Here is a 13,486-nt window from a genome sequence, read left to right on the forward strand (position 1 = left end):
AGTGGCAATAGGAGGAGGCGGGGAAGGGCCCAGGATTGTTCTGGTAGCACCCTCCCAACCACTGCTCCTGGAGACCAGGAAATAAGGGGGAAAAATCCATAAATCAGCCACGAGAGGAAGAGAAGGAACCGAGCAGGGAGAGAACAAAGTACAGGAGCCAGTTGAGGAGGCAGCGGGTTCAGCACGAGGGGACACTCTATCTGGTGGACAGGGATGGCTGCCTGCGGAGGGCAGAGCACCCAGGCCAGAGGCTGGGCGAGCCCCCCCCACCCCCCTTCAAAAGTCAAAGGGCAGCGAGGTCACCTGGGCAGCAGCAGGCCCCGCAGAACAAGGATGCCGCTCCAAAGGTGCCTCTGGTACTTCTATTCCACCTCCACCCCTGCCCTGGTCACCTGCGAGCAGGGCTCCCATGGCCTGTCTGTCTCCCACCCATCCATTCACAGGCAACCAGAACCAGCTTGTAAGGATGAAAGTGAGATCGCGCTACCCCTGCTGAAAACCTCTGAGTGGCTCGCCCCTGCACTTAGAGTAAAAGCCCTGACCTTTCAGCATGCCCTGCGTGGTCTCCCCGCTGCTTCCCTGCCTCGCCCTTTGTCACCATCACATCCGTCTGGGCCCGTGTGCTTCGCCTCTCAAATTCACCAGGTCCCTTCCACTGGAGAACTTCCTATGTGCTGCTCACCCAGCCAATCCCTTCCCTCCCTTCCCCTCACAGATGGAGAGCTCTCCTTAGAGAACCCTCCTCTGACCCCTTCGGGGATTCCTGTGCTTCTCTCTCACAGCCCCAGCTGCTCCCATTCACAGCGTTTCTGTGACTTGTTCATTCTCCATCTCCCCCACCAGGCCGTAGCTCCACGGTCTGGCTTCACTCACTGCTGAAAAGAGCCCCTAGCCTGGTGCCTGGCACGTTAGTAGTTGTGCAGTAAACACTGGGTGAATGAAAGAATGAATGAGTGAATGAGCAACATCCATAGCAAATGAGATTTTGGATACAAGGAAAAGCACATTTGGGGGCTGAAAAGGCTGGCGTGAGATTTTAAGGATTCTTCAGACAAGCTCTCCATTGCCAACCACCATGGTAGCTTTTCAGTGTTTGAAACAGTCCAGACTTTGGGTGACAGCAGTTTATGTGTTAGTTTCTTAGCAAATGGCAAATAGTCTACATGAATTAGTTTAATAGATTAGACTAGAGATCCACAGACTTTTTCTGTGAAGGATCAGACAGGGAATATTTTAGGCTTTGTGGGTCACACAGTCTCTGTTCCAACTAGTCAGCTCTGCTGCTGTACCGGTAGTAGCACAAAAGCAGCCACAGACAATGCATAAAGGAATGGACGTGGCTGTGTTCCAATAAAACTTTATTTACAAAAACAGGTTGTAGGCCGGATTTGGCCCTCAGGCCATAGTTGGCCAATTCCTGGTCTAGACACTAAAGCCTAGCAAAGCCACAAGAGAAGGACACAGTAATGACCAGTTTTTTTCAGTCTTCAACAAATATGCACAGCAGGTACTAGGAATTTCACAACATTATAACGTCGCTTCATATGCTGCCATATAATAGAATAAAGACAGGGTCACCTTGAATTTTGTTGAAATTGCTGTTTCATAGACACAAAGCATTTCATTTGTATCATTCAGCATGTCACGAATACGTCTGTACAAATGGGAAAATCCAAAGGCAGTTTTCACCCCAGAGATACCGAGGAGCTACAGAGGGCCCAGCATTTGCTGAATGTGCGGCTGGGCGAGTAGATGGAGGGACAACCAAAATGGAGAGGACAGGATGTTTACCAGATTGCAAAAGTCGATGTGGTCAATAATTGGATGAGACATAAAGGGAGATGTGGTCAAAAATGACTTGGTTTCAGGCTTATGAGATCAAGGGGCGGAGCTAGTGGCAGAGACGGGCAAGATGACTCTGGTGGATGAATGAACACACAAGGACAGAGCAAACACAGTCTTCTGGGCATCCACGGAAAAAAAATTAATCTAGACACAGACCTTACATCCTTCACAAAATTAACTCAAAATGTATCATAGACTGAAATGTAAAGCATAAAATTACGAAACTCCTAGAAGATAACATAGGAGAAAACCTAGGTGGCTAAGTATGGCGATGGCTTTTTAGATGCAACACCAAAGGCACAATCCATGAAAGAAATAGTTGATAGCATGGACTTCATTAAAATTAAAAACTTCTTCTCTCTGAAAGACAATGTCAAGAGACTGAGAAAACAAGCAACAGACTGGGAGGAAATATTTGTAAAAGGCACATCTGATAAAGGACTATTATCCAAAATGCATGAGAGCTCTTAAACCTGAACAATAAGAAGACAAAGAATGGGCCAAAGACCTTAACAGACACCTCAGCAGAGATACACAGATGGTAAACAAGCACACGAAAACATGCTCCATGTCATATATCATCAGGGAAATGAAAATAAAAACAAGAATGAGACACCACAGGGCACCTATTAGAATGGCCCAAATCCAAAACGCTGACACCACCAAATGCTAGTGAGGATGTGGAGCGACAGGAACTCTCATTCACTGCTGGTGGGAAGGCAGAATGGTACAGATACTTTGGAAGATGGTTTTGCACACAATAAAATATACCATACGATCCACCAATCACGCACCTTGGTATTTACCCAAAGGAGTTGAAAACTTATGTCCACACAGAAACCTGTGCAAAATGTTGATAGTGGCTTTATTCATAACTGCCCAAACTTGGAAGTACCCAAGACGTCCATCAACAGGTGAGTAGATAACAAACTGGTAGAGCCAAGACAATGGAATTGTACTCAATGATAAAAAGAAATGAGCTGTCAAGCCATGAAAAGGCATGGAGGAATGTGACATGCATATTACTACGTAAAGTAAGCTAATCTAAAAGGGCTACATACTGTATGATCCCAACTATATCACATATGGAAAAGGCAAAACTATAGATACAGTAAACAAATGAGTGGTTGCCAGGGGTTGGAGAAGGGGGCAGATGAACAGGCAGAACACAGAGGACTTTTCGGGCACACAGGAAACTCTTTTGTGTAACACTGTAATGGTGGATACATGACATTGCACATTTGTCTAAACACGCAGGATATACAATCCCAAGAGCGAACCGTAATGTAAACTGGACTCTGGGTGACTATGAGGTGTCACTGTAGGTCCCTCAGTTATGACAAATGTACCCCTCTGGTGGGGGATGATGATAATGGGGAAGGCAGAGCACGTGTGGGGGCAGGAGGCATATGGGAAATCTGTACTTTCTGCTCAATTTTGCTGTAAACCTAAAAATGCTCTAAAAAATAAAGTTTTTAAAAACAAGCAAACAAAAACCAAAGACACAGAGAAATCTCAAAGATGTCTTCACGTTTTGGTCACTTGATTTCAATGATGTGTTTTCCAATTATCCAGAGTGGAACTGGGTCATCATCCAGAAGATGACACGTTACCAACAGCCTGCAAGTTTCCTCCTGAAGAAAGCAGGTACGTATTTCAGATCTTCCATTGTCTCAGGACTTAATATGCAATCAAGAAAGGTTTTCATTTTTTGAATCCAGATGTCTGGAATTTCCCATAGTGTCTAAGGAGACGAAGAATAACCGTGTAGGATGAAAACTGCAGCTATTGCACTGCGGCAGGGACATGAACGGCTTTCTGAGCACGGACTGTGTGCTCAGAACTACGGGCAATGGTTCACAGAGAACCATCACATGAACTCCCAGGGGGAGGTATTAGGACAGAGGACGGCCAGGTTCAGGGAAGGCCGAGAGCCCCAGGTTTGAATCCCAGCTCTGCTCCTTCCAAGCGGGGTGGCCCTGGGCAAACCTTGCAACCTCTCTGTGCCTCCACTTCCTTATTTGTAAAATAGGGTTTGGACTTAAAAACCAAGATGCCTCCCAGCTCTGACATGCTACATTCTAATATTCCAGAGCCAGTTCTCAGCCATTAGAATCACCATGCTCCTAAGGTCTGATTCTCTAACTTTTCTGTTGTTTAATGCTGGCACTAAGACTTCTCTGTCTGTGCCCGCTCTACCAGGCTGCACACTGTGCAGGGACAAGACTATCAATCTCCTGTCTACTGTGTCCTAGCACCTTGCAGGGAGCTGCAGGCACAGGTGGAGCTCATTCATTGCACAAATGGTTACCGAGCTACAGCTACATGGCACCGTGCTACTGACTGAGGCTGGTACCTAGTTAGTATCTCAGAGCAGCTTCTTTGGAGAGTAGCAGTTGCTCACTCTGACCTTGAGGAGATCTGAGTGCTGGCTTCTGTGATGTCAGAAGACAGTAAAGCACTTAAGGAGGGCACAGGAGAAGACGGAGCTGAAGGATACCGGTGGAGGCTGTCCCTGGGGGAGACGCTCCTACCCACGCAGCCTTGGGGCCCGTGCCCTGCCCACTGGAGGGCAGGCCCACCTTGGGGCTGCTGGAGACGGCTGCTGGAACTTCCCCGGTGGCTGCGTCACAGCCTCCTCAGTCATCTCCTCATTTGTGACCTGATCCCAAACCCCCGCTTAGACAACCACCTGCCGAAAGGCTGAGCCTGCAACATCTGCCTCCAGGAACATGCTCGCTGAACTGACTTCAAGTCGAGCTTATAGTTTTTACCTTGGAGAGAGGAGGGGGCTGGGAACTTTTTCTAGAATGAGTCATGTTTCAGAAATTTCTGCTGAGGGCTGAGTATGAACCATGGGCTGGAACTCAGTCGTGACCTGGACAATAGAGGGACAATAGGGTTGTCCTTCCTTGAACAGCTTCATGAGAGCGGCTCTGGCCAGGGTCCAGTAGGCAAGAGGCAGGGCGACCTCTGCCCACTCGGGAAGACTCAAATGTCCCCATGTTTATTTGTAGCTATTTTTGTACACAACCCCCAAAACCTTTGGACACTGGGCTTACGTCCAAGGTGTGGTGAGACTTAATCAGTGACAAAAGCATTAGACCCTCTCCTGAAGAGCCCACGTGCCAATTCAGGGACCCCTGGTCTCCTGAAACTGTTAGATTTGACCCATGGAACCTCATCATTTATAAACAGCTGGGGAAACGAGCTACCAGGCCCTAGTTCCTGATCTGATACTTGGCATTTACTCGCTGTGTGAGCTCAGACAAGGCCCTTCCCCTTCCTGAGCCTCAGTTTCCTCATTCATAAAACAAGGGTGGGGGTGGGCGGACCGGATGGTCTCCAAGGCATCTTGCAGCACCAGCAAACCACATCTCATCCTGGATGCCAACCCTGGTCTCGGGCATGGAACATGGGAAGAGCCTTTGAAACCCAGCCTTCAGGAAAATGCTTAATTGGCTCTTCCGATTTCAGTGCTTCCCTTAAAAGCACATTTAGATCCAGCTGCAACCAACTACACTGAGCACTGACTGTGAGCTACGCTGTCTCATTAACTGCCTCTTCAGAACCAGAGCATAAAAAAATTGTCATTGTCCCCATGTCACAGATGACAGGCATGAGGGTATACTTACCCAGAGCCAGGGCTACCCCATCACCAAGGCCTGGGGTTAATCCCGGCCCCCTGCTTCCTATCTGTGGGTCCTTGAGCAACTTACATAATCCCTCCAAGCCTCAGTTTCCTGATCTATAAAATGAAAATAATGCCAGCCTCCCCTCTCATGGGGCTGTTTCAAAGTCTGATGAGAATGGGCGTGTGAAGTGCTCAGTCACTATTACCTGTTACTACATACAACTATTATTACTACTGCTATCATTACCGTTTCTAGTAGAGGGAAAAAAGTAGGGTCTTTTAATCCAATCCAAGGACAGGCCTGGTGGGTCAGTGTGGAGGTCCAAAGTCGCCATGTAACTGGCCAGGCAACTCAACCTCTCAGTCCCAGGGTCTTCATGTATACAATAGTTTGTGGGATTTCATGTGCTAATGTAGATGAAAAGCCCCTGGCAGAGTGTGGAGTGAGCAGAAGGCCACAGAGGAATAATCCCTCCCTTCCTATATGCCTTGCTCAAAATCTCCCAGAATGTAGCCTGCCGGTCCTTCCTTGAAACTCTGTTCCTGCATTAGAATTCTCTGGGGGAAAAAAAAACAATTCTCTAACATACAGGCTCAGCAGCTCAGCCAATGGCGAGTGGCCTCACTGAGGGACTAAGCTTTCTCCTGAGGGCTGAGTGGAACCAAATTTTGCCATGGCCCACGTCCTGGGCCTGAGAGTTCAGTCTCCATGGGCATATGGACGACTCACGCCCATGTAGGCACCCAAACCTCATCCACGCAGCCCTCTCCACAACGCCAACCAGCAACCTGCTGGCCTCGGCACCAACTCCCTACCACGTGGCAATCATCAGAGGAGCAATATTAAAACCAACCATGACGTCCTTCCTTCTCTTTACGGTTCCCAGTGCCCTTTCACTGAGTGAGCTGGGTAGGGCAGAGGCTGTGCTTTATTCATCTTTAGATACCCACTGAATAATGCTAGGTACCCACTGAATAACGCTAGGTACAGAGTAGATATTCAGAAGCGATTTCTTAACTGGACACATTTTATCTTTATAACAAGATTTCCAAACGCCACCATTCCTCAGCACTTACGATCAGTTCCACACCCTGCTAAGCACTGAGCATGGATCCTTATCTCCTCCTCACAACCGCCCCATGAGGCAAGCGCAGTTATCAACCCCTGTTTTGCAGAAAAGGAAATGGAGGCTCAGAGAAGAGACGTGAAGGGCCCACGGTCATGACTAGAGAGTGACAGCCCTGAGATGCGAATCCTGACTCCAGACCCTGGTCCTTAACCCCTCCGGCCATTTTCCTCCTCTCCAGCCAGAGCAAAGACGGGGAGAGGAACGATGTGCATGCAGTCTGAAGAAGCAGGTCAAGAATGCAGTGATTTTTATATTTGGAAAACCAGAAAAATCCTATTGTTGTTATGATGCAAAGTAGAGAAAGCAAAGATGAACAAAATCACCTTGGCCAAAGGGACATGACTCTCTGTTCTACTCAGGCACATTTATGATCACTTCCTAGTACGTCCTCAGCTTCCTTATAGCTCATAGCATGAGGCTTGTGGATACCCCTTCGGTGCCCTGCTAATTTCCCTCCTGTACGTCCACCCACCTCCAACATTCTAGCACTTTCCTCTTGATCCCACCTACTACTGTGGGAGCTGAGGGGACCATCTTTTGTAAAAGGGCCCAGAGTTGTTAAATTCCTCTTTTCCTGGAGGTTTTATTTCCAGCCCCTGCCCCCAGACAGTAGCTTACAATAAAGTACATGAGTGACTACCTCCTAGAAGCAGGAGGCAAGGAGTGATGGGGTCAGGGTGACCCAGAAAAACTTCATTTTCCTCAAGGAAAGAGAAGGAGCACAAACGAGAAAACGAATGGCACTGACGCTCAGCCACAGGATCCAGGGCAACAGGGAATGGTGGGGACTGTGGCCGACCAAGTACCTTGGAAGGAGGTGGCTGCTGCCCAGCTCAGCCACATTCTTCCTTGTACGCGTGCAAGTTTAGGCTTGCCAAACCTTTCAACCTTCCATGGGATGCCAGAATCCTATTTCCTTTTTCCTCATGAAATTTCCTACTTTCTGAATTTAGCATCTAATTCTTTCCCTTCTTTTTCTTTAAAAATAAAACAAGAGTAGGCTGGATCTGGCCATTAGCTACATGTTTATAATCTCTATTTATCCTTGTGGTCACATAGCTGTGGACATCCCCGGGCTCCCCTACATTTCCCAGCCTCCCTTGCAGAGTGCATGTCTTAGTTACAAAAACCTACATGCTAGTCATTTAGCATGTTCTGGTTTTCAAAGCACTTTAACTCTCAACTCAGAGTTACTTGTGTGATTCTCAACTCAGTAAAAAGACACGATAAAGCTTTGTTATTTCACAGGTGAGCAAACTGCGGCTCAGAAGGTAGAAGTGAATAGCCCTGACCTGTGCAGCCAATAAGTGGTGCACTGGGAGTCTAGCTCTGGGCTCCTGGGTGGACTCCCTGTCCAGGCTCCTCCTACCTCCAACTTAAGAGCTGGCCTTTGCGACATAAATTCCCTGGTCCCCTCTGGGTCACCTGTGAGCTCGTCCTCTCCCCTGCATGCGGCCAGTTGCTTGCAGATATGCCTCTTACCTTTCCTGTGGACTTGGTTCCCTTCCAGATACAGAAGTAGCAGATGGTCCAGGCTGCCAGGAGACACAGGGCCAGCTCCCAGCGGAGGTTCCCAATGTGTTCGATCCCATCCGAGATGGCCAGGACCCGGCGCCTACAGAAGGGAGGGCCAAGAGTCATGGGCTGGAGACGGCTCGCTCCAATGGAACCTTGAGCACAGCTAGCTCTGCAGAGGGGCAGAGATCACCTGCTCACTCATTCACCCACCCCCACCATTCTCCCAGCATCATCTCTGAGCCAAACCGAGGACCAGCGGTGGGAGCCTCAGAAAGGAACAAAAGCTAGCCCCCTGCCTTCATGGAGTCGCTCCCTGGGGGAAAAGAGGGCCCAGTTAGCAGATGGGTTACAGTGCAGTGTGGTAAGGAGTAAGGTGAAAGACGCGCAGGGCCTCTGGGAAAACCAAGAACCCCCTAGCCTACCTCAGGGTCCTGGGCGGCCACGGGACTGTCCACACACACTCCAGGTCCCTGTCTCAGGGGAGATGACACGCCCTGGCCTGCTGAACTCAAGGGTGGCCACTGGACTTGCTATGGTCACCTGCATCTGTGTCCCTTCAGACAGAAGCTTTCAGAGGCAGGTGGTGTGGCTCACTGTGTCCCCTCCTCCCTACTGCTGCTGTCATGACAGGCGCATGTGTCAAGATGGAGCCTCTGGAAGCCTGACTTTCTGAGCGACTACGTGAACCCACCTGCCGCTCCGTGTCAGGGATGTTGTGGGAGCAAGAAATGGGCTTTGTCGCTTTAAGTTACTGAGATCTTTGAGGGCATCTGTTACTGCAGCATAAACTACCCTATCCTGCCTGCGACAGAGGGCCACGGAAAGCTTCCTGGAAGAAGTGATATTTGAGCCAAACTGGGAAAGATGATGGAATTTAGCCAGGGGAGGGAGGGATAAAGGTTGTTTTTGGTTGAGGGAACAGCATGAGCAAGGGCCAGAAAATAAAGCATGGGATACCTGGGGGACCCTGGAGCACAGGGATGAGAAGGGAAAAGCAGGAAAGGTAAACAGAGGCACCACCGGGAGCCAGGGGTAGCGTGTGAAGGGGCTGGAGTGTCCCCGAGGGCCCAGGCCACGGGAGAGGGTGATGCCTTGGGTGTGCTGAGCCAGTGCCTTCAGCCACCGCCTTCCCCGAGAACCCATCGATCCTTCAGAGTTGACACCGGCCTGGCTCCCAGGGCCCACGCCTGGGGTTTGTGTTTCTTTAAAGTCGAACTCGCCACGCTCCATATTGTGCACAGCCATGGCACCGACACAAACCCCCTCCCAGTGGCTCCACGAACCCCGTCCCTGCTGCCAAACCACCCCCACCAGACCACGCCAGTCGCCTCGGCACGCTGGGAACGTCCTTTGAGAAAGCAGCTCCCAGCCCACCAAGCATGAAAGAACGCCTCCCTCAGTGTCTGTCTCCCTGGGATCCGCTTGGGGCCTGAGTCTGCGTTAATTACTCAGTGACACCAATTAGCGCTGGTCTGTAGGCCCCCTTCAGCCCCAACCGCGCAGGAGAAATCAGGCAGGCCCCCAAACAAAATCAGGCTGTGTGAGGCCATGGATTTACTCACAGGGAAACTAGGCGCATCCACTCACATATGCATTTATTGAGCACCTACTTGTGCCAGGCGCTATATTAATACTGGGGTACTGAGGAGGAGAAGGTACACGTGGTATGGCTGCTGCCCTCAACTAGGGTAAGGTGGACAAAAAGGAAGTTATTTGAGAAAGAACAGAGACAGCTATAGAGTTATAACCATTACTTTATTTGCTTCTTATGTCTTAGCAGCCTCTGGCTTTAATTCATTTTAAAACTACAGGCCTTATTCAGTGAAACCCTAAAGACTATTACTATAACAGAGCAGCAGGCCCCAAAGTCTGGTCCTTGCGGGGTGCTGGTCAAAAAAAACTTTTTTTAAAAATCCTGCACTCTATCCTAGACCCACTGAAGTCTAAATCCTTGCAGAAGGGCCCCTGGGAAGCTACCTTTTGCGACGTTTCCCCGAGGATTGCTCAAGCACAGTAAGGCGTGAGCACCACAGAAGTAGAGTTTCTTGGCAATGAAGGAGTGACCAACTCCACCTGGATAGTTTTCAACCTTTATTTTGGGTGTGTGGGGGAGAGGACTTGTGGAAGGAGTCAGGGATCCTCTGACCAGCTACCGAAGCTCCGGACTTTCTCTCTGGAGAAATATCCAGGGGCACTCGTTCATTCCCAGCATCCTGCGGGAACTTCAGGGTGCTTATCGACCCCTCGCCTCCAGATTAAGAGCCTTGTGGACTCATATACCCAGCATCTTACAAACTGCCCAGCAAAGTGCTCCGAAAGCCCATCGGCTGGGGAACGAGAAGGGACAACCCGAAGCAGAAAAGAAAGTGGGGCACTGCGGATGGAAACGACCCGGGTGTGCTCTGTCCCAATCCACTCCAGCCTCTGAATTTTTCACTAAATAAACACTTATACAAGGTACCCAGCTAGCAGGGCTATGTACGTGTACATACGTACACACACACACACACACACACACACACACACACACACACACTCACACACACACACACACACACACACGCTTTCTTGTTGATGTAGTTGTTTTCTGAACCAGGAATCTGAAAGCTGGAAATGACACAGGGGCAGAGGGAGAAAGAAGGGAGCAGACCAGCCAGGAGTGAGCTGGCTTCGGTCCCCTGTCTTCCGCATTTTGGATGCTGCAAACTTTGGAGTCATGCAGCCTGCTCCGGCGCCCTCGCTTAATTGAACAATCTAATTCCCAGAATGGGAAGCAGATTACTAAAAGCTACGCAAGATGAATTGCTCTTTTGTTCTACCAGACACTATTTGAAAACATCCTCAACTATTCTCTTTAGGTATTACCAGTGCTGACTGTAGCCATGGACCTTGGGTTTCTAAAGAAAGGGGGCTCGGGGGGCCAGGTTCTCAGCCTGCAGGGCTGTGGGGTTGTTTTGAAATCCACAAGGGCAGCCTTTGACAGCACGGGGGCTGGGCACTCAACTCTGGGACTTGGAGAAGGCACAGCTCTTCCTGGGAAAGAGCTTTCTTAATGACTCGTCCCCATGAAGTGCTGGGACAGAAGAAAGGTCTGAATAAGGAAGAGTTTGCTGCCAACACCCTGGCAAAAAAAAGGGCCCAGGACCAGACCTCCCAGCACCATTCAGGGAGCGGGCAATGTTGAAGACTAGATGGGGCCCTTTGGAGGGAGTCATTTACTAGAGCAACATTGTGCACCTACTGTGAGCCAGGCACAAAAGCAGGTTCTCCATGAAGAATCTTTTTCAGGCCCTAAGAGTAGAATATTTCTGGAGATTTCTGCCCAGAGGCTGAAATCTCAGAGCTTGGAGGTATAACACCTGTGCTTCTCCAGCCCTTGGCACATACAGAGATGGGATGGGCTCCATTCCAGCTCTGCTCCTTCCCAGGTGTGTGACCTTGGGTAGGGCAAGTCTCAGTTTCCTCATCTGTGAAATGGGAGTGATATCTCCCTTCTACAGGTTTTCAAGCATGAACTCATCTAACCCTCAACAATCCTTAAGGTAGGTACAATTATTATCATCATTTCAAAGATGAAAAAACTGAGGTGCAGAGAGGTTAGTAACTTGCCCAAAGTCATACTGCAAGCAAGTGACAGAGCTGGGAAATGAACCCAGGGATCCTGGCTCCAGAGCCCACACTTGCAGCCTCAATGCTCTCTCCTAGATTTCCCCATAACACTAAAATCACTGCCTTCCTCTCTTCTTTATAAATTAGAGCTGTGGGAAATATACACCCCAAAACTACCTTATGTGTCGTTGTGTGCTAGGCAAAAGTGGTATACAGTATGTGTCCTTTATGCATTTATTAATTTACACAAGCAACACTTATTAAAGTATCTTCAGTGTGCTAGATACCGTGCTACAGCCAGAAGTCCCTAAAGAGATGTGGTCTAATGAGGAGGCAGATGAGTAAACAGAGCAGGGTGTGGAGCAAAGCAGGGGACCCTCCCTGGGGATCTGGCCAATACCAGGATATAGAGGTGGAGGTGGGTCCTGAAGGCAGGAGGAGAGTTAGCAAAGAAGAGAGGGGGCATGTGGTGGCAGAAAGGCCACCGAGCGCAAAGGCCAGGAGGCTGGAACGAAGGCTCAGTGCGGCAAGGGCAGGGCCCAGCATGGCAGGTCAGTGCAGCAGAAGCCGAGGTGAGAGATGGGGGTGAGGTGAGAGCTGGAGCAGGAGCAAGGGCTGGATGTGAGACTTGCTGAGGACCTGGCACTTTATCTCAAGGGCGATGGAAGCCGAGAATCACACACAGGGGCGAGACCCCATCCGATGGGTGTTTCGGAAAGCTCGCTGGCTGCAGTGGGAAGAACGGGTGGAGAGTAAAGGTGGAATGGAGCCCAGTGTCAGTACAGAGAATTTTGCCTTAATTTGGACAATACGTGTGGATGGTCTGGACTAAGGTAGGGAAATAGCCCTGGAGGGAACGGCTGGGTTTGGGAGCAGCAGCAGAGGTACAAGGTGACTGCCTGGAGGTGGCAGGTAGCAGGGAAGAGGCAGGTCCAGGCTGATGCCAGGTTCATACCTGGATGGACGGCAGGCCAAGAGCTGAGCGGGAGTGAACTGTCCGGTGGGGTGAAGGAAGAGGTGATGGACCCATCTTTTAAACAAGATGATTTTGAAGTGCTCGTGAGACACCCAGGTAGCTGCAATGCCCCTAGGTGGCTGGGTCTCCGGATGCAAAGCTCAGAAAAGAGATGCAGGAAGCAGATTCAGACCTGAACCCTTGGCCACCAGGGTGTCCTGGGAGAGCATGAGGCTGCCTGGGGAGAGCTGGAGAAGGGGAGGGAGAGAGCCTGCAGCAGAGCACCCAGCACCCCAACATCTACAGAGTAGAGAGAGGAAGGGAGAAGCCATTGCAGGAGGTGGAGAAGGGTGAACAGGAGGCAGGGGAGCAACCAGAGAAGGTGGCATCTCCTAGCGCGGAAGAGAGGGGGAGGGCATTCCAGAAGGGGAGCAGCCCATCTGCCAAGTGCTACAGGGCAGCCTGGTGAGAGGGAGGGTGGCTGTGGGATTTGGGACCAGGAGGGGTGGGTCAGACAAGGAGAGCTGCTCCCCTGGTGTGGGTTATGAGGAGATGGGAGGTGAGTTCCTGGTGAAGAAGCTCTTTTGGGGAGTTTGGCTCTGTTGGGTCAGAGACGGTGGTAGCTAAAGGGCCCACAGGGCACAAGAGCTATTTTACATACACTCGTTTTGTTTTCAGGTTGGCCAGACTGGGATAGTTAATAGGAAAGAGCCAGGAGGGAGGGAAAAGTTTCAATTATAGGAGGGAAAGGGGGATAAGACAGGAGAGAAGGGGCTAGAAATCCCTGAGGTGGTG

The 13,486-nt window shown here is 50.1% G+C and overlaps 1 protein-coding gene across 3 annotated transcripts in view; it reads right to left on the bottom strand.

Moving 5' to 3' along the window:
- The window catches only part of SLC6A11 (solute carrier family 6 member 11), a 126,451-nt gene that overhangs the window by 90,491 nt on the left and 22,474 nt on the right, over nucleotides 1-13,486 (bottom strand). For all 3 annotated transcript variants that reach the window (XM_019732652.2, XM_019732651.2, XM_074312988.1), the window contains exon 5: nucleotides 8,092-8,224. In XM_019732652.2, coding sequence (XP_019588211.1) covers nucleotides 8,092-8,224 — 133 coding nt within the window. The remainder of the gene's footprint in view (nucleotides 1-8,091; nucleotides 8,225-13,486) is intronic.

This window comes from Rhinolophus sinicus, linkage group LG10 (assembly GCF_036562045.2).
Source record: "Rhinolophus sinicus isolate RSC01 linkage group LG10, ASM3656204v1, whole genome shotgun sequence".
Lineage (NCBI taxonomy): Eukaryota > Metazoa > Chordata > Mammalia > Chiroptera > Rhinolophidae > Rhinolophus > Rhinolophus sinicus.